We start from the raw sequence: 26,962 nt of genomic DNA, 5'->3' as shown, positions 1-26,962 counted from the left end.
TGTCCTTAGATCGAAAAGTTGGGATATGCTTGACGAAACTCATCTCCTCTTTCCCACATGGCATATTCTAATGAGAGATGCTTCCACTAAACTAAGATCTCTTGACTAGGGCAGTTACGGAGAGGCTTTTTCCTTATGTCAAGCATCCTCTTCGGCTCTTCTTGAAATTCACCTTTGCTTGGGGGGATCACCACCTATTCATCATCAAGAATATGAAATGGATACATACCTCTTGAGAGAAGTTTTACATGAAATACATTGTGAGTTAGAAGCTGCGAGGGTAAAAGAATATGCAATGTTACATACCTCTTGAGAAGACTTACATGAAATATATTGTGAGTTAGAAGATATGGGGGTAAAACTATTTCATAGGCCTAGTCACCTATGCATCTAGTAGCCACTTATTTACGTCTCAACCTGTATCTCTCGACGCGTCTCTCTCAGGCGCAGATCGCACATCTCTCTCTCTCTCTCTCTCACTCAGAGACCACTGCCTCGAATTGCTTAAGCTTGCAAACCACTTTTTATATAGATCCTGAGGCGGTTACGAAGAAGCATCCAGACACATCTTTAAAATTCTACTATTATTTTTAAATCACATTACACGTAAGCCTTAAGTCTTAAGACTTTTATTAATTAATTAATGAAAGCCTTACTCCTAAAGTTTTACTACTACAACTAATTAATTAATGTGCAAACAGAATTTTGGTCCCATATTAATAGTAGCAGTGGCAATAGCAATAGGAGCAGGAATAGTAGTGCTAGCTACAAGTAGTAGTAGGGTAAGTAGTAGTGCTATAGCAATAGTAGCATTGCTAACCAGTCTTGTAGCTAGGAGTAGTTCTACTAACAACATTAGCAAGAAGTCCATATATTTCAAAGTTCAAACCTGTTTAGAGGTTTCATTCTTGGGGTGCTCTATTGTCGTAGCCTCAAAACGGGTCTTCCCGCCTAAAACTTGATCAGTCTGCCGCTCTTTGCAGGTAAAATAAGGGTTTGCTCGCAACAGGCCTGAATAAGGGCTTCGCTATCTGCCTGCCTTTTTGATGTGTACATGGTGTGGCGTTAGGGTTCTCTTGTTCTTGCCCTGTGTCTTTATACCTCAAACTGTTGCCGTACTCCATTTTCCGTCAACAGAACTGTGCTGCTCCGTCGACAGAACTGTGTTTCTCCTGCTTTTTTTCACTGCCAACCGAGCTGTGGTTCTCGTTGGCCGCAGGGTTTCCGACAACTGTTACGACATGCCTAAGTGGGGGAAGTCGCGTGCTAAGGACAACTTCATCGACGATGGCTCGGAGGATGAAAGGCCTGCCAAGAAAGTGGCCAGGAAAGAGCAAGATGACTCCGATGGAATTACAGTTTGTGAGGTACGGGCAACAGAACAAAGCTTGGATGTCTTGGCCGTTTCATTTATATGCGACTAGGTCTTGCTTCAATTTGCCATCTAATTAGTTTCTGTCTGTTTACTTCATACGGTTGGCATCATTTTCTGTGATTTTGCTTCAATACGTTTTTTTCAGTTGCAAGATGGTGTGGTTTAATGAGTGATTAGGCTAGTTTGTGCCTAGGAGACTGTGATAAGGTTAGGTGGTTTAATGAGTGTTTAGGCTAGGTTGTGCCTAGGAGACTGTGATAAGGCTAGGTGGTTTTGCCTTCAGATGCTGTGATTATGTGACCCATCTGCAGGTAGCAGCACACAGACCAGGCTCAGATGCGGCAGGGACCTTATTATCAGATTAAATTGGGGTCGAATAAAACACATGAGATTAGCAGATTGATTATTTTTGTATTTTGGACATGCAATTGTATTCCAGTTATTGTGAACATAATATAAGCGTTGGAAAAGGTCACTATTTGGGTTCTTTCTGGTGTGTATTATCCCACCCAGTGCCCACCCTTCCTCAATGCGAAGGGCTCCAACCCTCGTCATCGATCACAGATTACCAGTGGTTAACATGGATACAAAGAGATGGTGCTCCATATGCAGATTTTTACGGGGAAGTTTAGATTGGGAGTGTTATCTATAGGAGCTAGTTTTGCAAGGTCTGAGACATGAGGATATTCTATAAGTGGAGGAGCAGTCCGAAGAGGAGACTTCTTTAGAATCGGAGGATGAGTGCGAAGGAGATGCATGCGTGCTCGTCTCATCCTTTTCCATTTCTTGGGTTGAGCACACATCCACAATGGTTCATTGCATCATGCCATAGGCTCAAACGAAGGAAGCTTCCAGCCATAGTTGTTTGCACTAGGTGGAGAATCTTTGGCCTCAGTGGTGGTTGCTTCAATTTCGGGGCTCCTATAGGAGGATCCTCGTGTGTCAATCGTGCTTGGTGGAGTATCGTCAGTGTTTGGTATCATGGAGGCACCATAGGAGGACATCCATTAGATTTGTCTTCACCTCGTGAGGATACACAAGTGGGTGTCGTACAATGCATAGATTTCTTGGAGACCGTATCATCAATAACCAAAGTTTTGGCTTCAATGTATTACAATTTATAGGATGTATTACTTGGAGTATGTTCCATTGGTTGGTGGTGACATGGTTCTGCTTTCTTTCTTCAGGGTGCATTGGAGTTAATGCAAGTAGTCCTTGTGATGCATATGAGCCGATGGATTGTGGGTAGTGGAGTTTTGCCAAGTCATTCTTTTGAGTGTCCTTCTCGTGGGCTAATGGAGGATGCTCAGTGGCATGCTATGTTTTTTAAGGATAGATTTGGGAAGGACTTTATAGTCACCATTTGGTCTAGAATCCCCTTTCTAATAAATGGTGCCTAGTGAGATTGGATGTCTAGATACAAGAACATGAGATTTCCAAAGTATATGTGCGGTTGCATCACGCACGGTTGCATGTGAATCTAGAAGATTTGTCACAAGCGGAAGTTCTGGGAGTCTTCTTATAGCCCTAAACACCATCTTGGATCATGCTTGATGCAAATGCATAGAGAAGAGAGAGAGAGAGAGCCAAAATCTTGGGTAGCCATTGGTTGCTCCATCAAAAGGTCGAAACACCTAATCTACAGTCTAACCTATGACCACATTCCCCAAAGAATGAGATGCTCAACAATGAACTAGTATGGGATTTATATACCATTAGATGTTGCTAGTTGGCTTGATAAAATTGTTGTTGGCTTGTTATTATATCCACGACTAGCATAAAATAGTACATAAAATGTTGCACTGACATAAACTGTTGCTGACCTGCTTTGTATGCTCTAGATCTGTAGGCCGACTGGCTCTACGTACTGATCTTGCCCTAAATCTGCTACCATAGCCGTGGGAGAGTCGCCCTGGGAGTCATGTCTACATGCACGCGACATCCCCCTCTTCTAAACTCGATGATGGGATTCCAACTTCTCTTCTTGGATGATTGTCAACATCCCTTTGTCTCTTCCTGGAGTCCCCCTGTCATCCTTCCCTTCCTGGCAACCTTTTCACTGAAAACCCCGTTCGGTCTCCATCTGATGAAGATCTATGCATCTGTTCCATCTTGTCTCCTTTCCCTTCATGCCTTGTCCTTGAACACTTTCTCTGGTCTTCTCTTCTTGAGTATTGAGTTTGGCACTCTCACTCCACCCATTGGAGGATCATCCTCCCTTGGAACTGTTGCTTGAAAGCCCTTCTTGGTGTGCCCCAATTGGCACCTGATTCACAGGATTGCCATTTCCCTTGGGTCTTGTGGAACACCACCAACCAACCTCTTGGGAACTTCTTCCATGTCTTGTGTTCCTTTCCTTGGATTGTGCACCTTCGTCTGGGACTCCATTAGTGTTTAGCCTTGCTGAGCTTGATGTTGAAACAATGTTGCCCGGCCTCCCACACTGTAAGCCCAACGGAGTGTGCAGGGAGACAGATGCAACCACATGTACGAGAGATAAAGATAGAGAGAGAGAAGGGGGAGAGAAAGATGGTAATAGGGGTTTCACACGGTACACCACGTTGAGCGGGGAACAGGCCCCGCCCCCTCTTCAGGAATTTATTTTAGGAACAATTCACGGGCTTTTCCAAGCCAGTTTCAATACAACAAATGAATACAATATCAAACAAAGGTGTTGATGTCAAGATCGGGCCGAGGTCGATGTCAAGGCACAAGATAACAGATGCCAAGCTCACCACGAGGATGACCCACAAGAGACCAACACCGGGCTAGTACTGAAATCCAATATTTGGTGTTCTCGAATATTCACAAAAGTTCTTTGTTCTCAATCCAATCGGGACAAGGTAATCGCAGAAGTGTTCATAGCTAGATAGTGCCTCCACAAGGTAACTTCCCTCCTTCTTGAGGGTTTAGAGAAGTTGGCAATGGTCCAACGAAATACTCTGAGGGCAAGAATGCTGCATATAGAGGCAACGTAAAGCTACTATGCTTTGGGTAGAATCAACAGTGATGCTTTTAGGGCAAAAAGTAGTGCACAGGCAGCGCACAAAGTTGAAGTGGTGGTTGCAGATTGTGCTCAGAGTAGATAGTTGGTGGTGCAGGCTTTTCAGGCCGGCAGTGGCAGTTATGGTGGCGTTTTTGGTAGTGGTGATGTGCTGCTAACTGGTGTTGGTGGCGACGGGAGGTAGTAGCAGAACCGGCTACAGGTGGCACAAGGGTGGCGCAACTAGAGGGTGGAGGCGGCGCAAGCAGACTATAGCGTTGGCAGTGCAAACAGACGAGAGTGTTGGTGGTGCACCGGGTAGATAAAGATGGTGGCGCACCGGGTAGATAAAGATTTGAAAGGTGGTTTGGAAAGTTATGCACGACTTCTATTCTTTCAAAAAGGGATATGTGTGTTCTTTTACCACTCTCTTCTTTCTATTTCTTGTTTCTTGCATCTCTTCTCTATCTTGATTTTTCGTGTAGCCAGCATGAGTCCCTTTAGTGATGGATAGTGAGAGAAATAGAGGAAACACCATAGCTTAGCTATGTGTGTAATTTTGGGCATAATCTTGTGTTAATTGTCTTCTTTAATCCTTCTTGGAGGATTATGATTAGTGATATGATGGTTTCATTAAAAGATTGTTTTAAAGTTAGCTGAATCTATGAAACAGGCAATTTCATATTGGGTGTGTAAGTGGTGTGACTATCTTGAAGTTTGCATGAAGCGTTGGCTAGGGAGCCTAGGAACTCTTTTCCCTGGTACTCGGGATAAAACATAATCAAATTCCTAATTGGATCCCATCACTACAGTGGTTTTTTAAGTGGGGTAGGATGTAAGATTCTGTCAGAATACGCAGCGAAGATGATGACCAAATCTGGGAATACAACAGCAAAAAATGCATGCAGCAAAACAGCACAAGAGAGAGAGATGTAGGCGTGTAACTCTGCTTTGATATACACAAGAAGATCCCGGTATGATACAATGAGTGGTATGGGGGTGGGGGCCTATTTATATGCCCCCACATCAGCAGTCGGCCTGCTGTAGGCAGCCGACTGGACACAAGAAGCCTCACGATTGGATAAACACAGTCGGCCAGCATCAAGATAGGTCGGCCAGCAGCAGAAGAGTCCCACGACTCATGAGGTGCAGTCAGCTATCTCACAAATGCAGTCGGCCAGGCTCAGGGTTCTCCTGCCACTACAGGGTTGCCTCTCAAGCCATAGAAAAAATGGAAAAAATAGGAAAAAAATGCGGGGAGTGAGGAAAAATGATAAAACACCTGATAAGGGTGGGCACACCCACAACAAAGGCCCTGGTGAATAAATCTAGACAAGAGATGACTTCTAACACCCCCTCTCAGCTCCTGGATGTGTAACCAACCACTGGGAGCTGGGGTGCCGCCTGAGCAAATCCTGAGATAGCGACTTCATGAAGAGGTCCACCGTATTGTCCTCCGTCGAACAGAACTCCAGCAAGATGTCATCAGCAAACGATCTGTTCACGAACAAAGTGCCTCTGGATGACCATGGGTTCCGCCAGTGGAAGCCCAAACTTGCCATGCAACCTCTGCAGCTTCACCACCTCACAAACAGCATCACAAACAGCTCGGTACTCTGCCTCTGTTCTCGACAAGGCAAAAGATGACTGTCTCCAATTGCACCGTAAAACTGCTCCTGGGCCTGAAGTAGATCCCCTCGTGTTCGGATCTCCTCCCCAAACTGAGTCACTCCAACCGTGGAGTCGGACTCCATCCAACAATCTCCCTCCTGTGTACAAGAGTCCATGATCCTTCGCATGCCGCAGCAACCACAGGAAACGCAATCCTGAAAGGGGCTCTTCTTATCAGCAACTCAGTGTTCCTCTGATAAAACTTGATTTCTTGTAGAGCCCTATGCCTCCAAAGAGACATCTGCAACCATGAGCTCAACTGTCTCATCAAGAAGCTTCCGTCCAATCGGGTGTCCATCGACCAGATCAATGAACAATACAGCTTCTGAGTCATAGAGACATCACACTGCTCACAAAGATCAACACCTGTTATTACGGTGCACAAACAAGTCCTGGAAACCTTATGAAGACCGTGCAAGGCCTTCTGAAACCTGTCAACCACCCCCTCTGAATCGGGAACCACAAAGCTTGGAGAAACCACCTCCTTCTGCAAGTAATCACCTGCCACCTGCCTGGCTTTCCGAAAGGTCCCCGTGGAAAGAACATCCTCAACTATTGGAAGTTCTATGTCCCGAACACTACGAGACATCAGAGCATAAGTGACCTGTTCAGCTTTCTCTGACTGACGAACACAAGAACTACCAACATCAGTACTGGAAAGTTCCTGCCAACTGCTGCCATCTACTGGTAAGCTATCCACCATCTGGTCTCGGAAAGCCTGTACCTGCAGTGTATCCACACACAAGTGGCCATTACCAGACTGCCACTCATCACAAACCTGAGGACCTGGGAGAGAGTGTGCTGAATGTCTGTACACTCCATTCTCCACTCCACCTTCCCAAACCACTTGGCCTATTGCTTTGTCCCGGAGAGCAACAAAATGTTCATCAAACTCCACCCGTACGCCAGTCTTGCAAACCTGATGCATTGACAACAGATGAAAACCAAGTGCCGGAACATACAACACCTGGGAGGAATACTTCCCCCTCTGCCATTGGGAACTATCTCCATCCTGCCGTCACTGTGAACTGGGATAGTGGACGTATCCCCAGTAAGAATATGACTAGAAAGCCTGCAGAGATCCTGTAAACCGGAACGGGAAGGAGTCATGTGCCTGGAAGCACCACTATCGAGAATCCACTCCCGAGTATCCGTTGCGGAGAGTCCTCCAATCTCCTCCCTGCCTGAAGAAAATGAAGCATCGGTGTCCATTACCTCCAGGTGCACAAAAGCCGGAGTCTTCATGATTGCTGCTGAGGAGTCTTCACCCTTCTCGGTCTTCCGCTTGGGACACTGCCTCCAATAGTGGCCTTTCTCGCCACAATTATTACAGGTCCTCTTTGCCTTCAGTTTCTCGTGGTCAGCGTCGGACTTCTTCTCAGAAGACTTCTCCGATGAAGCCTTCCCTTTGCCCGAGTTACGGCCTTTCGACCGTTGGCCAGTTAAGGCCTTGGAACCTCCACCCTGAGGAGGGTTCGTGAATCGTTCCTCTTGGTCCAGGACCATGGGCACAAGCTCCTCCCAAGTGATGGTGCTGAGCCTGCCACTGGTAATCAAAGACGAGTAAAATGCTGAGTACGAAGAGGGCAAATGTGACAGCAACGTGATGGCCATGTCCTCTGACGATATCTCCTTCCCAGCCTGAAGAACTTCCTGCTGAAGAGCCTGCAACTTGTTAATATGCTCCCGCATCGTCGACGACTTTGCAGGGCTCATAACCCGCATCTGTACTTCCAAAGAAATCCTCTTCATGGGTGATACCTTGTTGTAAAGTGAGGCCAAATGTTGCCATATACCTCTGGCCAGCGTCATATGCTTTATATGATTGATTACCTGCGGTGTGCAGTTGAGGAAAATAAACGAACGAACCCTGGCGTTGACACGATCCCACATCTGTGTCTGAGCCTCCCGGTCCTTTCGGATCGACGGTAACTCCCCTTCCTCAACTTCCGGCCGTGGAACACCAACAACGACGAAATCAGCGAGGTCGTAAGACTCCAGAACAGATTCCATCATAACCTTCCATATGTCGTAGTTGCTCCTGTCCAACTGACGGTCCACCGGGAATGTGGGGAGTGTCGGGATCTTCACGTCTCTGGGCCATCTCAAACAGATCTGCCATTGCGGGGATGTACTCTGAATAGGGTGAGTGGGTGGGAACAAAGAAGAACTAAAACCTGCAAGTGGCTGTCCAGCAAATCAGCCCGCCGTCCTCTTGCTTCTCCTCTTCCCGAACAGTCCAAAACAGCCCACCAATCAGCCACAAAACAGTCCCCCTCTTGCTCACACAAATCCCAAGACCTATCTAGAGCCTAGGGCTTTGATACCATGTCAGAATACGCAGCGGAGATGATGACCAAATCTGGGAACACGAGAGCAAAAAACGCATGCAGAAAAACAGCACAAGAGAGAGAGAGATGTAGGCGTGTAACTCTGCTCTGATATACACAAGAAGATCCCGGTATGATACAATGAGTGGTATGGGGGTGGGGGCCTATTTATATGCCCCCACATCAGCAGTCGGCCTGCTGTAGGTAGCCGACTGGACACAAGAAGCCTCATGATTGGATAAACACAGTCGGCCAGCATCAAGATAGGTTGCCCAGCAGCAGAAGAGTCCCACGACTCATGAGGTGCAGTCGGCTATCTCACAGATGCAGTCGGCGAGGCTCAGGGTCCTCCTGCCACTACAGGGTTGCCTCCCAATTCATAGAAAAAATGAAAAAAATAGAGGAAAAATGCGGGGAGTGAGAAAAATGATAAAACACCTGATAAGGGCGGGCACACCCACAACAAAGGCCCTGGTGTATAAATCTAGACAGGAGATGACTTCTAACAGATTTCTCCCTCCAGCTTTTGAGGTGTACAGGTGTAAGAACCTCCCCTTCTGATCTTGTAATTATTCCCCTCTCTGAAATAGAAGAAAGATCTTGTTTTACCTTGTCTAGAGAGAGGTAATCCAAAATTGAGATATTTTTGGATATAAAAATCCCTTGCTTTTGCTTTGCCTCTTGCTTTTACTTTGATAAATAGTCAAAGTTCTTGATTTATGCTTTTACACTTCAGGGCCTTGCTTTTTGGCCTTGGAGCCACTTTTTGAAACAGCGGCTTTTAGCTTTTTGAGTCAGTTTGATGCCCTCAGCTTTTTGGTCAACAAAGTTTGGCTTTTGCTTTGTTCTTGCTTTTTGACCTAGACGAGTGCTTTTTCCAATTCCAACTCTAGGAACCTTGTTCCATGTGTCCGGGTATGAGTTCTATCATGTGAAAAGAGCATGGAGGACCAAATGGTTACACACCACCAAAAGATCACGACACGGGCGATGGTTTCATCCCTGTGCAATACAGTAAGGGTGGGTGGCACATGAGCAACAACAATGTCTTAGAATCAACCCGAAGCTTTGATACCAATGTCTCGAGGGGAAGCTCTAGGAGTCTTCTTTTAGCCCTAAACACCATCCTGGAACATGCTTGATGCCAATGCATACAGAAGAGAGAGAGAGAGAGAGAGAGAGAGAGAGAGAGCTGAGTATTCAGTATATTCTATAGTACAAAAAGGTGTACAATATCTTGGCTAGCCATTGGCTGCCCCGTCAAAAGGTGGAAACACCTAATCTATAGTCTAACCTATGACCACATTCCCCAAGGAATGAGATGCTCAAAAGTTGTGCCCGAATTCAGTCCAAAAGCTTGGTTTTGGACTTGGACAAATTATGAGCAATATGTGTTCACACTTATTAATAAATGAGTGTGAATATGAGTAACTAGGGCACCAGGTACTGGAGCTTGTTGGACATTCTCTACTCATATTAGAACTAGGCACGCCTTTTTGGGGCCCATGTGCGGTATCCAAGCATCTAATGAGCGAGCTTGAATGGTGGGCTGTCCACATATTGGCACAAAAGCCCCAGGCCCAGCACATGGCTACCTGCTCCACCTACCTCCCTCTACCTTATATGAGCTAGGCGACCATCTCTTGCACTCTCTAGTAACCCAGCACCATCACCAGCTATTGTACAGTCTCCCCTATCTGTTGGCTTGTCAGAAATCCTAATCCGTATGGACTGTACGGATTTGTACTGTACAGACATGTACGGCTTGTCAAAAACCTTACTTTATTGTTAGAAATCCTAAAATGTTGTCTAAAGCCCTAAAATTGTGTTTTTGAGTGTTTTTCTCGTCCAAAAACTTGTTAAATAGCTTGAATACAGTTGGTTGCTGTTGCTGGTCACATCATTAGCATTCTTATCGGTTGAGTGTGTCGGAATGTGCAGCGGAAATGAGACAAAGTACTGAGAGCAGAAAACACAGAAATGCAAGAGAGGAGAACTGCTGTATAAACTCTGCTATATACACCTCAATCCAGTACATACTTTGTGTGGGGGGGAAGAGTGTTATATATATGTGCTGGGGCATGCAGTTGGCCAGTAGAAAACAGGCCAACAGCTGGGCGGCTATTTTCTGCTGTTCTTTTTTTCCCTGGCCGACCTATAGGAGGTGGCTGGCCATGGGGGCCTGGCTGCATGCTGGCTGACTAGGCTAGACCCACAAGCCTACAAAACTGGGAAAATGGACAAACTCGGGGACTCCTCCCAGGAGCGGGCACACGCACATCACAGGAGATGAATGCTAACAGGGTGTGCATTTGCTCCTTATTTTAGTGCTCATTTCTTCATTGGTGCAGAAAATCCTATTCCCAAGGTTGCTGTTCGTGGTGCTAAAGGTGATATTCGTATTCATTGGGAGATGCTATTTGTTGGTCATCATAAGTTGAGAGCCTCACTCATGGGCTGAATTGTTACCTTCAAGGTGTTTTGAAAACTCTTTGTGCTCATTTGAAATTTCTTGGTATAGGTACAAGGTACGTGCTATCTCATGGTAGGAGAATCTACATACTTGAAAAGGGAAGCCTTCACAGCTACTGTGGAATGTGTTTGGCTACGATGTCTATTAGCCGATCTTGGTGTTGGACAGTAGTCCCGCACCACCATTTACACTGACAGTCAGAGTGCTTTGGCAGTTGCATAAAACCTAGTATTTCATGTCCGCACAAAGCATATTGAGGTTTATGTTAAGGAAAGGCTCCATGGAGGAGAGATTGACTTGGCTTATGTGCCTACACATGCCAATACAGCAAATGGGTTTACAAAACCTCTTTCGAGGAAAAAGTTTGAAGCTTTCCGCAAAGCTTTGAGCTTACAGTCTCTACGAGGGTAGTTTGCTACACCTTGTCTCCATTCACACTATTCACTTGAGGGGGGTTTGTTGGTCATGACCACTCTCGACTAGTTCAGGTGTGAACCTAGCTTACTCACGGGCACTTTTTCCTTGTGGTTGGACACAGGTTTTTTTCCGTGTGAACACACTTATGTGTGTTGGACACTTTGTCCTAGGCTATTATTTGTACTCATTGTACTCATTGTACTTCATTATCATAGACTACCTTTCCAGTAGCAAGCTCTTCCACGTTTTTGTTCAAGCTCAGTGTGTGTGTGTGTGTGTGTGTGGTGGTGGTGGTGTATAGGCAAGCTCTCCCCAACCCCAACAGTCCCACCATTTGCAACAGTGAGCGCAACCTTACCAACTCCTTTTCATCATTGGATATGAGAAGTTGTTTACACATGTGATTGTGAGCAGGCTCAAGGGAGGAAAACAAGCCACACTGAGAAGTCGTGCTTGCTAACACCAGTATCAAAATATCGGACATGCATGATATATCACAAACATGCATACATCATGGACATAAGGATAATAACTGCAGAGCACAATGAATGCCCACTCATCTTTTGCATAGTTCGTTGACTCTTTCTTTTTAGCACTTGGTGTTGATGCATCAGTCTCATAGCCATGCTTGACTTTCTTCTCGAGTTTTTTTTTTTGCATTCATTAATAGAATGCCTTGCCTTCTAACAATAGTTGAATTTGCCTTTCTTCTTAAGCTTTTCATCCCCCTTCTCGGCATTCTTGCTAGAAGGTTAGGCTTATTATGTCTTTTGCTTGTAGCCGCCTTGAGAGAATCCTTTGTCTTTACCTTTTTGACTCGCAAACGAATGCTTGATTTCCCACATGCATAACAGTTTGATTTTGTTGAGATTGCTCTTTCTGTAAGAGCTTTGCAACCATCTCATGAAACGTGAAGGCATTCGAGTTCCCCTTTATCATAAGCCGAAGTGTGGATACAAAACCTTGGTATGAATTGATAAAGTTGCACGGTGCAGAAGCAAAACATAGGAGAGGGGGAGAGCAAAGGAGAGAGAAAGACATCAGACAATGAACATCATGTTATGTAGCAAGAGGGTTTTACAATGGCAATATTAGCCAACGAAGGGTGTAGAACATGTGCCTATCAAATAGGTTAGATGATGAACAAGTGAATATGGGAGGGCCCCTTTATAGTGATGCTGGGAAGTTGACCGACTGTCCCTAGGAGCTGGCCAACTACCCACAACCAACTAAAAAGAGAAATGGATAAAACCTCATAAATAAGCAATATCCCAAATACACTAAGATGCACAATTTCTAACATCCTCTCTGCAGCTCAGTGTGTGCAAGAGTTTGAAGAAGATAAGCCGATGAAGATGCAACCATGGACACTCCAGTATTGCGCAATACCGGATACACCTCGGAAAGAGCACATGCCAATCTGTTTCCTCGAAACAAAATGCCACCACAAACAACAAGGAACTTTGCATGGCTCCGAATTCCCACACAAGTGTGCAGTGAACTCCAAGAATAAAATGATGAGCTGCTAGACACTCCGCGTCCATTATTCCCTAACACAATGGATTGTGAACATATCACATCCCAAAGAAAAACCTTGAACAATGAACTTGGAACTTAACCAGTCCATAATCTTTGCTACACTAAGCAATAGACACTAAACAACGATAGATGCCTCCTTTCAAGAGGGAACCCATATCCACGGCAATAGCACTCCTTTGCAAGCAAGCCTTTGTGCCACTGATGATCTAAACGCTCCACAACCAATCTCCAACACACTTATCCAACAAACTCCAACGCCACGGAAGGAAAGGACCGATTAGCCCTCTCTGAGAACTGAGGTAGAAAGAAAGAAAGAAAGATATATTAAGTGTCTACTAAAGACCTAATGGGCCTATGAGACCAAAGTGATACAATAATGTCCGTGGCATATCTCATCATGGAATGGAAAATAAAACAAAAAGAAAACATAAACATAGCTATCTCACTAGGGTGATACAAAACTGTCCATGGAAACTCATCATGGAATACTAAGAACATAGAAACATGAGAGCAACATCAGCTTCGAGTAGATGGTATACCACTTTCCAAAATGTCAAGCATGGGGCTAATGAGTATGGCCCGAGAAGTCTCCCTCAGCTATGTCACGTGGAAAGGTAGCTCGATGGCGGTGGAGCATGTCCTAGATCTGCTGATGAGGTGATTGTGGTCGACTGGGGGGGGGGGGGGGGGTGTGTCGGGCACGCTGGAGTGCAGAGGCTCGGTCTGAGGTAACTCCTCTCGAGCGAGGTAGGTCCAAAGCAGCTCGTGGAGGGTCCACAAGATCCACTATGTCGGTGTCCTCTACCTCCTGGGCTTGGAAGAAATTGGTGATGGTTGGCTGGCGAGGGAGGGGGTGGAGTGGCTGGGGTCGAAGTTCTCTCAAGAAGGTGTCTCTGTGTCTGCGGAGCTCAAGCAGGAAGAGGCCTAGGCAATTGGTCCTGGAAGTCAATGATCTTGGAGAGTGGACCAAATCCCTCACGAAATAGACAGTGAAACCTCCCGTGGATCTCATGGTATACTGGGCAGCGGCATATGTAATGCTCCTCCGTCTCAACCTCTGTGTGGCATAATCGGTAGATCCTCTCCTCTTTGGGTCTTCGTATGAGCTTCCCGGCTCTGAAGATGCACTCAACTCTACCTGTCTCCACTCTGAGGCGGTGGGATGAAACCCGTATCTGGCCGATCGCAATCCGCATGGCATGGGACATGTGAACACTCAAGCAGCCCGTGACTGCTGGATGAATCCATTCTCTGTGAGTGTGAGGAAGTGATCTCTGTAGAAGTGCATCTTCATGGGGAGTTCCGGAGGTGTGATCCATGTGCAATGGGTGTAGAGGCTGAGAAGATCTAATTGGATGATCCGGTTGGTATAATCGTGAGACAGTCGGAGAAAAGGGGAGTCCAAACTGTACTGAGAGGGGGGTAGGCGGTCCATGCGAAGCCCATATACTGAGAACCAAGTGGAAACTAGTGCATACCATACTCCGGAGTGGCCCTCAAGTGCGAGCTGTTTGGAGGACTCCAAGGCAAGCCTCAGGTACCTGTGGGGATCCATGTGATTGATGCGATGGAGGCATGTGATTGTCTGGAAGAGTGCATCCACTACCATCGGGGCTGTAGCAAACTCTGCCTGGATAATTTGGTGTGGGACTGATGGTTTGCTGCGGACCATACGGGAGAACATCATAACCTGGGGCCTCTCAACTCGCTGCCAATCCACATCGGATAAATCTGGTCTCCAGAAGGTTGCTCCATACATCAAGGCTGGTGTGACGAGGGTGTCAAAAAGCCAACCCTTCATCCTGGGCTCCTGGAAATGTGCTTGGAAGCACTGCCGCTCAAGTAAGCTCAAGGTTGCATATCCTTGTGTCACTTTGGCACGTGCTACGGGAACCATGGTAAAGCGTGGGCCATTGAAAGTGACACCAAGGTAGATATAGGATGAGACAATCTCTTACCAAGGTTAACAGAGAGGTTCTGTTGAGTGCAAAAGTCATGTAAGGCATCCAACTGTCTCTGAAGCCCCTCGGCTGAGTTTGAGAGGAAGATGATGTCATCTGCATAAAGTAGTATGGGGATCAATATGCTTGCCAGTGTGAGACCAGCCCTGCCTAATCTGTCAAAATGAAGCTCGAGATCTCATCAATGTAGAGGCCGAAAAGAGTGGGTGATATAGGCCAGCCTTGTTTCACCCCAATAGTGCTGGAAATCACATGTGATGTACCTCCTAGGGCTCTCACTCGTCCGGTGACGGACTCATAGAGGGCAATGATGCTCCAAACCATGTCAGATGGGACTTCGATCTCTTGTAGACGGTGGAGGAGGCGGGCTCGGGGTACAATATCAAAAGCTTTGCGAAATCCACAAATCTCTTGTGATGTACCTCTTGGGGCTCTCACTCGTCCAGTGACGGACGCATAGATTGCAGCTCCAAACCATGTCAGATGGGACTCTGATTTCTTGTAGACAATGTAAGAGGCGGGCTCGGGGTACAGTATCAAAAGCTTTGCGGAAATCCACAAAGCAGCAGTAAATCCTCTGATGTCGTGCTCTACCTTGCTTGATGATGGCACAGAGGGTGAAGATGTGGTCAAGGGTAGAATAGCTCCTCCGAAAGCTAGCTTGTCCTGAGGCTTTGCATCCTTGGCTCTCTGCAAATGAAGTGAGCTCCGCCTCTAGCACTGATCCTTAGAGTTTGGCCAATGTGTGGCCAATCATGATCGTCCTGTAATTATTAGGATCAAGTGGATCTCCGGCTTTGAGGATGGGGGTGATGGTGTTGGTGGACCAAGAGGGTGGAAATCCTTCACAAAGGGCTCTATTGAACATGTAGGCTAGTAGGGGCGCCAGGGTATCATCGGCATGCGAGATGTACTCGGCAGTGAGTCCCTCGTGATCATGGGCTTGCCCATTGCGTAGTCTATGAATGGCCTTGAGGACCATGTCCTTTGTGAAGAAGGTGGAGGTGGTGGGACGGGGATCTGGTGGTGCGGGTAGGGGGTGGCTGATGGGGGATATGATAGAGGGAGCGTGCATAGGAGTGCCATGTGTCCGGCAGGTGATAGGTGTGGGAGGGCGATGTTCTCGGAGTTTCCTCCAGGCCTCTTTGTAGTTTGGCCCTAAGAAAAGTCGGTATAACTCATCCTCTTTCCGAGCATAGAACTCTTGTTTCTTGCGTTGGGTGAGCCGTTGAGAAATCCGATGTGCTTGGTGCTTTGTGATTTGCCCAATCCGTACCTCATGCTTAAGACGGGAGCGTGTGGCCCGACATTCGTCATCATACCAACAGTTCTGGGGCATAGAACCGCAAGGTGGCTTGGCGGTAGACCGCCGCGTGCAGATGAAAGAAGCGGTGGCGGATGTATGGAGTATGGTGGTGAGTTGTGATGTGAGGGTGGATAGGGGGACAGTAGGTTCCATATCATGGAGTTGGCGGTAGATGTGGTTGGTGTAAACAAGGTCAAGCTTGTGTGATCAAAAAGGACGTGAGTGTAATGTGAGATGGGGGGCAGTGGTGGAGGGACGGATGGTGTGCAGGTAAGAGTGAAAGAGAGGTAGGTGTAACATGCGGAAGCTCTGGGAGTCTTCTTTCAGCCCTAAACACTCTTGGAAACCTTCTGATGCAAAAACGCACCATCTGATGCAAAAACGCAGGTAGAGAGAGAGTAGAGAGAGAGAGCGAGAAGTGCTGGAAATTCAGTATATACTATGGTACAAAAAGGTACATATCTTTGCAGCCCTTGGCTGCCTCCTTGAAAAGGTGATAACACACCTAAAATCTGCCCTAGACTAGGATCCTACTGACTCAAACCCCTAGTGGGTTGAATGACTCAACCTTGAGCATGAGGGCCCTTTTTATATGGGACTTGGGACACTTTATGCTGGCCGACTGCTGGTCGGCCAGTTCCATGTCCACACATACCCTTTTTGGTACTGCCCGACTGCTTGTCCTTGTCTTTGCTGCGCCTACTGCCCAACCTTTCTGCTGACGTCAGCCGACAGCCAACATCCTCTTTTCCTTGCAGCCGACAGCCCTTGTCTGGGTTCATGTGCTTCAGCCGACTGCTTCCCTCCATGATCCCACTTGTCTTGCTCCATGCTCACCTCAGATGCTACACCTGAAGCTCCTACATTCTGGTTCTACTGGTTCATAGTCTTTATCTGTTTGCCTCTTCTGGATCTAGCTGGGAAAATGTCCATGGCATCTGTGATGCACATGACATCCCCCTCTGCTAAACTTGATGACGGGATTCCAACGTGCTCTTGGATGACTGTCATCATCCCCATCCTGTTCCGAAGTCCCTCTGTCATCATCCATCCCTGGCAAACCTTTTTTTCTCTGAAAATCCGGTCTGTTCTCCAAACCACTCTGTCTCTGATGAAGATCTATGCATCTGTTCTTCCTCTAGTCCACAATCCATTCCGGCCCTGACTCTGAACACCGTCTTGGTCTTCGTTCCTGGAACTGAGTCTGGCACTCTCACATCACCCTTGGAAGATCAACCTCCCTTGGGACCGTAACCTGTGAACCTATCTGGCTCACGGAACTGCCATCCCCATCTGGCACTGTGGAACACCACCAACAAACCTCCTGGGAGTTCTTCCCGATCTGTGTTCCCGCCTTGGGCTTCAAATCCGTGTACTTTCTTGTACCTTGGACCTGTACACCATCATCTGGGAGTGAATCAGTGTTTAGCTTTGCTGAGCCTGATGCTCTGATACCAATGTAACATGCGGAAGCTCTGGGAGTCTTCTTTCAGCCCTAAACACTCTTGGAAACCTTCTGATGCAGAAACGCACCATCTGATGCAAAAACGCAGGTAGAGAGAGAGTAGAGAGAGAGAGCGAGAAGTGCTGGAAATTCAGTATATACTATGGTACAAAAAGGTACATATCTTTGCAGCCCTTGGCTGCCTCCTTGAAAAGGTGATAACACACCTAAAATCTGCCCTAGACTAGGATCCTACTGACTCAAACCCCTAGTGGGTTGAATGACTCAACCTTGAGCATGAGGGCCCTTTTTATATGGGACTTGGGACACTTTATGCTGGCCGACTGCTGGTCGGCCAGTTCCATGTCCACACATACCCTTTTTGGTATTGCCCGACTGCTTGTCCTTGTCTTTGCTGCGCCTACTGCCCAACCTTTCTGCTGACGTCAGCCGACAGCCAACATCCTCTTTTCCTTGCAGCCGACAGCCCTTGTCTGGGTTCATGTGCTTCAGCCGACTGCTTCCCTCCATGATCCCACTTGTCTTGCTCCATGCTCACCTCAGATGCTACACCTGAAGCTCCTACATTCTGGTTCTACTGGTTCATAGTCTTTATCTGTTTGCCTCTTCTGGATCTAGCTGGGAAAATGTCCATGGCATCTGTGATGCACATGACAGTAGGCATGGTCAGCTTCAAAAGGGGGTGGCAGGATGGAGAAGTCGGGGAGGTGTGCCAAAGCCGGGGATCCCATAAGGTAGTCCACGGTGCTAGTACCTCTTGAGTGAGGGAAGGAGGTGAGGGCGCTGGAGGGGGGCCATCGGGACATCCCGTTATAGATAACGAGACCATGTGCAGCTCCCAGCTCTAAGAAATATCTCCCATACACTGTGACCTCCTCACGGTCCTGTGATGATCGCTGCAGCCCTGTGTCACTGATGTCCAGCTCCTGTAATCTGATAGGGTCGTCTAGATCGAGTAGTGGGACCTGTTGACTTTCAATCCTGGCGTTGAAATCCCCGAGTAGGACTTTCTCGAGCTGTGAGAACTCCATGATATCCCCATATAATGGTAAGTACGGTGATTGGCCATGCTGTGCGGAGTGGCGTGGTGCAAAATAACACACAGCAATGTGGATGACTCTGTCACTGCTAAGCTGTAGCCGCACCCAAAGATACCGTGCATTCTCGTCCTTTTGGACGATGTTAAGAATTTGTCGGAGATGGGATCTGAAAAGGACAGCTGCCTCTCCAGAGCCACATACTCCTCTTGATGTGCGGGTCTCGCCTTGGAAAGCTGACTCCCACTCATACCCGGCTATGTATGGTAAGCCCCTCTCAGGGCTTTGATGAGTTTCTGTATAAAAAATGACATCCCTGCCCGTGAGAATCTCGCTCAAGCCTCCTGGATTCGACCACAACATGCCATTGCAGTTCCATACTGCTAACCTCAGGTGTTTGGTCTCATAGACCCGGCGTCCCTATTTGGGATGGCACTTAGTGATAATGACCCTACCATCTCTGTAGATAACCCACTTGCCTGCTCTGCGGGCCTCATGAACTGTCACCATCGCCTCACGCCGGTGTGTTACATGTGCTGGAGTGAGATCATCTCCCATGTACACCTGTGTGCCCTTGAGGGCAGCCCGCTTGTCTAAGAAGGCTTGTCTGCTGGTGGCATCAGGGAATCTAATGACGAGGGGTCGCTCTCGTGTCATATCCTTGCCTGCCCTCCATGTATCTGGAAGAGGGGGGGGGGGTTCGACTCCTAGCATCTAGCAAAGCGTCATGGCATCCTCGTTGGGGAAAGCCCCCGCCTGTAGCCCCTGCACTCGCACATGGAGGGCCCTATCCTTCCTGTGTTTTTCCTCCTCGAGAGTGAGACTGGACAGCAAACAAGTTTACAAATCTTGCCGTTGGAAAGCACCCACGAAGTAGGTAGATCCATCGAAGAAAAGGCAGGCTGAAGATGCCACTAGTCGGGGACGCTGCACACTCAAAGACCATCAACTGCTGACCAGGACTGAAAATGCAGCCCACACACCACCAGCAACTGAAAACGCTGATGAAGAAGATGGAGAAAGGAGAGAGAAACACTTCCTCCCACCAAAACGTAGCACCCAGGGGAAAACACAGCCACAGATCTGAAAACGCAGCTACCTGGATGGAAACACAGCAGAAATGCAGCCACCAGTAGATGAAGAAAACGCAGCCGCCTGTGAAGAAGCAAAAATGCAGCCTCTTGCTGCTGTAGATGCAAGAAAACTCATGCCTTCTCTTCCAGCAGAAACGCCAAGTTTAGCAGATGAGGGAACGAGATGTGGATATGCCAGCACCGAAGCGACTGTTACCATGATAAAGTTGCACAATGCAGAAGCAAAACATAGGAGAGTGGGAGAGCAAAGGAGATAGAAAGACATCAGACAATGAACATCATGTTATGTAGCAAGAGGCTTTTACAATGGCAATATTAGCCAGCAAATGGTGTAGAACATGTGCTTGTCAAATAGGTTAGATGATGAACAAGTGAATATGGGAGAGCCCCTTTATAGTGATGTTGGGAAGTTGGCCAACTGCCCCTAGGAGTTGGCCGATTGCCCACGACCAACTAAAAAGAGAAATGGATAAAACCTCATAAATAGGCAATACCCCAAATACACTAAGATGCACAATTTCTAACACGAATATGGTAAAGTTGTGAGAATAGTAGACACGAATGAACTGTTGGGATAGCTTTCATTAACACATCTAAGTTTCTCTTTGAGTTCTTTGATCCTGTGAGAAACTCATCCATCGAGTCTCCCTCATTCATATGCTAGGACTCTAATTGCTTGCGCAAGTAGGCCACCTGTGCCACGTTATGTGCTTGGTAAAGCGCATCCCAAGCTTGCTTGGCAGTTTTACATGAGTGAATACAAGGAATAATGCTCCTTTTCACGGAGAATGCCACCAATGCATCTGCTTGTGCATCCGTGGCTTCCCACTTAGCTTGTTCTGTTGTGGGTGGTGTGGAGGCGGATGCCATAGCTACATTTGAACTAGTATCCCCATCTGATGAACTTGTTCTATCTTGCGCTCACACGATAAGACATGCCTAATAACAACACTCCAAAGGCCTTTGGCAACCAGTACATGACATGTCATATAGAACCACAATGGATAGTTGGTCTCGTCAAGCTTACCCTCAGCGGAAAGCATCATAAATACATCATTGCTTGCTATTTTAGCGAGCAAATAATAAATCTCTGACACAAAATGCAAATGCTCGAAGTTCAAACGACCTGCAAGTACTATCAATGTCCACTGAATGCATCTGAGATGGTTGCCAACATATCTGGTGATGAAGAGACTTGCAAAGTGTATGAAAAATGGCAGAGTGTTGTCACATGTGGAAGTACTGCTTGTATTAAGAACTTTGCAAAACGCAAAGATGAACAGAGAAAAGAGAGAGAGATGTTGCTGTAACGGGCTCCGGTCCCCCGGTCACGCACAGACCCTAACCCAATCGAAACTGACGCTCTGATACTAGTGTTAGATCTCTATATATGTATCAATATGTACATAGATCCTAGCCAACATGGTCTCCAAAAGGAAGCATCTAAGCCTATGACCTGGCCCAATCGGTCTTGGGTCAAATGAATACAAAAGGAACCGAGCTTGCCTATTTATAGGCTCCAAAATGTCCCTATGTTGCAGTCGGCTAGAGGGACTGCTGTTGGTGGTGCATGCACAAATAAATGCCAAAATACTTGTAAAGTGTCCAACTGCTAGGGTATGTCCTCTAGCTTCTTTTGACTGCCTTGGGTAGAATACCTACCTTTAATCTTGGCTGTTTAGTTCCCCAAAAGTGGCTAATCATAGCCTCAAACTAAGGATTAAGTATGTCCACATGTTGTGCATGTGACAAGTGTAGAGTAGAAATGTTATTGGCAAGGATGCAAAAGTCGCAATTAATGTTGTTGATAGTGTTGTAGACATAGATCTTGGTTATGGTGGTTCAAAATGCTCCATGGCGTGTGCTAGAGAGAGAGAGAGAGAGAGAGAGAGAGAGAGAGAGACAATGCTCTAGAGAGAGAATGCATTGCACAACCCAATGATGTGATATACCTTTATAGGTATAAAGGTTTAGCTCATCACATCATTGCTTATGTCAAACACACAAAATATCTAGATATTATGCGAACCACTCTAAGAGTGGGTTCACACACTAATACACACATAACCACATAAGTGGGTGTTCACACCCCTTTAGAGGCTGTTTTTACACACACACACACACACACACACACAAGGACACATAATAGGAGTAAACACACGACGGGACACGTACAAGGGCTGGTTTACACACAAGGCGGAATTGCACATACAAGACTCCGAATCCCCAACAAGCCCCTTTTTGAGCGAAGGTGGAGATGTCTCGAAATAGACCTTACTTCTCTTGCTTGCGAGAGAGAGAGAGAGAGAGAGAGAGAGAGAGAGAGAGAGAGAGAGAGGTTTTTGAGGTCTTCAAAATTGGGAGTCTTTTGTCTTTGACCAACCATGACGTCATATATGTGAAGATGAAGACTTATTTGGACACTCTGACCTCCAACCGTGTGCATGTATTGGTCTGCCACTGCACGGTCATGGAGCTCACATGCTTTGCTTAGAGCCCAACAGGGGGTAGTATGGGATTGTCTTGATACAGTAGCTTGGAGGATGTGGGGCTGCCCTTGGATGGTGGATTGCGAGGCTTCATCAACATGTACACGTTGTGTGGTATGTGGTTTCATTTGATTTGTATTGGGAATTTGGCACAAGGTGTCCGTGAAGCTTGTACATTCAAGTACTCGATATTATTAAAATATTTTTTTTGGGGGGGGGGGGTCGGCCCATTTTGGCCAGTATAGGTGTCACCATTTTGAGCGTTGTATATTTGCTTTGTTTAATTGTGTTATCTTGCTTGATGCTGTTTCAGGTATTAATAGTGAAAGTGGAATGAGATTGTGCTCGATCCTGACCAGGGGAGTTTCATCGAGAGGCTACAAGACAAGAGGTGGCACAAAAGTCCGGTCCTGAAGTAAGGAGTATAGATTGTTGGAAGACGCTGAGTTAGAGCCCAAGTTAGAACCAGTTCCCGAGGAGACTGCACGAGATGGATTATGAAGGTGAGGAGCTTCTCACGAAGACACGGTGCCCGTGGGTGAGTTGTTGAGCTTACAGGTCGACCACAAGGATCAGTATAGAGGACTCCAGACAAGAAGAGTATGAAGCATGGAAAGCTCGGACCATCAAGAAGATGGCATATAGCTTGATGGCAAAGATCATGGAAAAAAGGATAATTGTCATGATGGAATCACCTAGGCTTGTGCAGCAGTCCAAGACTGAGGGTGTTGGCCCAAGTGAGGGAGAGAATCCAAGACAAGAGGAGCTCTCTGGAGACGTGATCATAGGAGTTGTTTTCAGGCAGGTATCATTGCGTGAGATGCGGTTGTCAGAGCTCAAACCTGAGAGCCCACACATTCCGGGTCTCTTCAAATCCCGTTTGGAGGATGAGATCAGCTTGACAAATCCCGAGGTGGTGGATCTCTCCAAATCTTGTTTGGAGGAGGATGAGGTCAGCCCGACAGTTTCCAAGAAGTTCCAGAAGTTCCAGAAGAGTCTCTCCGAATCCAATGAGGAGATCCTTACATGTGAACCTGGAGCAGGGCCTACAGATGGACCGTAGCAGAATCGGAGCCAGTACTCCAATGCACCAAGTTTAAGAGGGGATGTCATGTGCATCACATGTGTGAGTGCCACGTGGACATGCTTTTCCCCTTGCACCGACGAGTATCTTGGCAAGATAAGAGGCAGGATATGGCCTGTTTGGGGCTGTTTTGGCAGCCTAAATATTGCTTGCACGTGCCTACGACATGCGCCCATGGATGGGGCACCACGACTTCCCCACTTGTAGCCTATATAAGGAAGCATTAGGCACTTCATTATGCACGCACATGCCAGAGTTTGCAAGACCAGAAGCAAGCTGCAAGGGCACGTTTGTGGATCAGCAGGAGTTCCTTCTCTTGTGCATTAGCAAGTGCATTAGCAAGTGAAGGACACTAGTCTTTGCTATGCATCATAGGATAGCATGCACGAAGTGGATCTAATTCTAGATCCAAGAACCATCATACGTATTCATGTTTTGAAATTGAGGTTAAGTCTCTCGTCTTTTGCTTGCTAAATATAGGATTGGTGTTAATCTCTCTTGCTTAGCATATCATACTTCTGCAACACACGTGACATGGTGTGTGCTTGTGTTTGCCCATCTTCTGATGCACTATCATCTCTGTTAATGCAATCACTGCATAAGGAGGCCTACAGATTAGTCTAGGTTCTACTTCAATTAGCCCAGGTTTTACTTCAGGATGCTGTGATTAAGCTAGCTTCTATTTCAAGATGTAAGTTCTAGGGTGATAAGGTTAGGTTCTGGTTGACCAGGCTATGTTCTGATCCAAGATGTTGTTTCTAGCCTATGTTCTGCATCCAAGATGCCGCAACTAGTCAGTTTTTGCATCCAAAATGCTGTGATTAGGCTAGGTTTTGCACTGAGACACCCCAAGATGTCGGACCTAGGTTAATTTCTGCCTCAAGATGCTGCACTTAAAACACCATTATTATGCTAGAGTTTTCTAGTGGCTAGGTTAGGCTCTTGTTTTCAGACGCGAAGGTTAGGCAAAAGTAGGTTCTGTGTAAAGATGCCACAATCAGGCTCTAAATTAACGTATCAAGATTGGTGTTGCTTCAAGATGCTGAGATGAGGCTCGATTTCATAGTTACTTGTTTAGGTTCCTCATGCATATGCTGAAGTTAGTAGTAGGGTGTCATGCTAGATTGTGTTAAAACTATCTGCTGTCAGTAACTGTAAAGGTGTATCTTAGTTAGAGATTTACTGATTACTGCCACTTGGCAATCATGGCCACGTCTTTTTTAACAGCTTTCGGGACATCGCAAGGTCTCTGTCAGGTCCTGGAAAGGCAAAATTTATGTTGATATAAGGGAGTTCTACACAAAGGATGGGAAGGAGATGCCTGGAAAGAAAGGTTGTTTGTTTTCTTTGGCTCTCTTCATACATGTCTTTTTTTCTCTTCTTACTCCCCACTTGCTCATACGATGCTTGTATTGGTATGATAAACTGTAATTACTAATCTTACCTTTTTGTTCTTGCAGGAATTTCTCTTTCCTTGGATCAGGTGTGCACAATAATGATGCTGTTGCATTAATCTTTAATTTTAGCTTGTGGCCAATTGCGTGCTTTGTATGCTGACGCGATGTACTCATTATGATAGTGGGAGGTGCTACGAGACAATATGGAGGCGATTGACGAAGCTGTCCAAGTGAGTGGATGATCCGGTCTATTATCATATTTGGCTGAGCTAGGCTGGGATGTCACATGCATGGCAGGGATGTGTGTTTTTGTTTTGGGGCCTGGGTGCTTTTTCTGGAGAAATGGTCCTTGTTATTTCATGCATGCATGTTGATTTTCCAAAGCTGCTGTGCCCACTGCACAAGTTCCAGACAACTGGCCAGATCAGTGTTAATTCTGCCTTCTGATGCAGATGTTTGCTTCTAAAATATTCCTTCATCATATCTTAGCTTTACCTTACGATGACCAATAATTTCTGCGTATGTGCAGCATATTCAATGTAGCATGTGTACCTCCACCCCATGTATATAACTTATAAATCTGCGCATCTTAAGTCGTTTAGAGTCTTTACTCTTGAAAATTGGATGCATTCTGCATTCTGCATGTGAACATTGTCATGAAATAAGAGGACACTGCAACCTGTGTTTTAACGTGGACATGTCTTTACCCATAAAATTGCACCTATCCTTTGGTTCTGGTTTCTTGGGTTGTAGGATGGTTTGTGTGCCATACATGGTGAAGCTGGTGGAGTCTGTATGGGTCCTGCTGAGCCCCCCGCCCCCCCGCCCCCCCTCTCTTCTCTCTCTATCTCGTCTTGCAAACCAATGCTCACTCATTGGATGTGAATGCAAATTAAGGTGGACATGTCTTTACCCATAAAATTGCAGCTATCCTTTGGTTTTGGTTTCGTGGGAAGGACCCTGTAGGATGGTTTGTGTGCCATACATGGTGAAGCTGGTGGAGTCTGTATGGGTCCTGCTAAGGGACTAATCCTAGAATATGGTAGGAAGTCTTCTTTTCACATTATGCATAAAAATGATTTATGTATTAAATCTCCCTCCCCCTCTCCCCCTCTATCTCGTCCTGCAAACCAATGCTCACTCATTGGATGTGTGCAAAATCGATGAAAAGATCTAAGATTATAAATACAAATGGTGGACAGCCACATTCACTTGACAGTCGCTAGGCATCCTTAGCTACTTAATTGGGTTAGTAAAACAATCCATCCAAGGAAGCCACATTTATATGTAGCTTAGAGGGTCCTATAATATGTGAAGATTAACAGTTTTTGTACTTTTTTTCATGTCAAAATTTAAATGTGACCTCATGGTTATAGAGATGCAAGATGCGAGGTGGACAAGAAGCTCCTAAGATAACAAATCCACACCGATTGTGGCTTTGAGAGTGCGATCATAAGTTGGCAGTCCAAGATTTAACCTCCATATGGGTTGATTGAAGGAGCTATAACGGTAGCTAGTGAGATGGTTTCGGTTGAGTACTCTTGAAAGTGTTGGGACTGCATGTGCAAGATCAAGTCATGTGATATCATGATCAATATTGTACTTGATGATAATTCACTTTCACGGGACACCACAAAACACACAGAGGAATGGGTACATATGAGAGACATGCTATGTGGCAACTGGTCATGGCCATTATTGATTTTTATATTTTATTTGATTCACTTTGTATGCATGAATAATGTCCACAATCATGGGACTATTCTACATGGTTAAATGACATGAGACACGTTGACACATGTGATTGGCCTATAGTGTTAATACCTACACTCTCTCTCTCCAAACGCAATGGATAATGCTTTACCTTAACATGTGAGGAATTTGTCGGCTTCAAGCTCGTATCTTTGGAAGACTCGAAGTTGAGAACTAGTGGTTGCTAGATCAGTTCCTTTGCTTCCTTCCTCAAGTTATCACCAAGAGGTTACCTTTTTTCAGACAAGGATCCTCACTCCTCTCCACCCTTGCATTCATACACACAAGACAAGAAGAATATATATCAAGAATGAAGAACTTTTTCTTGTCAACGCTCTATCATACACACTAGACAAACAAGAGAGTAAGGAGATAAGAACTAGACTCAATTGGTACGAAGGGAGATAGTGTCTTTGCATTATGCGAATTTGATATTTATACAACCGGCTCTTATTCACGCTTGGGTATCTAAAACTTAAAAAGAGAACCAAATGATTACAATAGTTACATAGGCTTTGACATAGCTTATTCTCATAATTATAATTTTTATAGTATCTTTTCGTGACACTTATTATCTGATCTCTCATAT

The 26,962-nt window shown here is 46.1% G+C and overlaps 1 protein-coding gene across 2 annotated transcripts; it reads left to right on the top strand.

Annotated features, from left to right (window-relative positions):
- The first annotated feature begins 825 nt into the window (after positions 1 to 825).
- LOC147633837 (RNA polymerase II transcriptional coactivator KIWI-like) lies at positions 826 to 25,311 on the top strand. Of its 2 annotated transcripts, XM_086804892.1 has the most exons (6): positions 1,236 to 1,367; positions 22,056 to 22,254; positions 22,454 to 22,643; positions 24,452 to 24,557; positions 24,685 to 24,707; positions 24,804 to 25,311. In XM_086804892.1, the coding sequence occupies exons 3-6, from the start codon at positions 22,638 to 22,640 to the stop codon at positions 24,861 to 24,863; spliced, it is 195 nt and encodes a 64-aa protein (XP_086661018.1). In that variant the 5' UTR covers positions 1,236 to 1,367; positions 22,056 to 22,254; positions 22,454 to 22,637; the 3' UTR covers positions 24,864 to 25,311. The 2 variants fall into 2 exon arrangements, with proteins under 2 accessions (XP_086661017.1, XP_086661018.1); XM_086804891.1 differs by lacking the exons at positions 22,056 to 22,254; positions 22,454 to 22,643 and adding an exon at positions 826 to 983 and having other exon boundaries at positions 1,220 to 1,367.
- The last annotated feature ends 1,651 nt before the right edge of the window (positions 25,312 to 26,962 follow it).

Source organism: Cibotium barometz, chromosome 11 (assembly GCF_041138505.1).
Source record: "Cibotium barometz isolate CiBa-2024 chromosome 11, ASM4113850v1, whole genome shotgun sequence".
NCBI lineage: Eukaryota > Viridiplantae > Streptophyta > Polypodiopsida > Cyatheales > Cibotiaceae > Cibotium > Cibotium barometz.
Note: the sequence above shows the minus strand (reverse complement) of the source record. Positions and strands in the feature narration are given on the sequence as shown.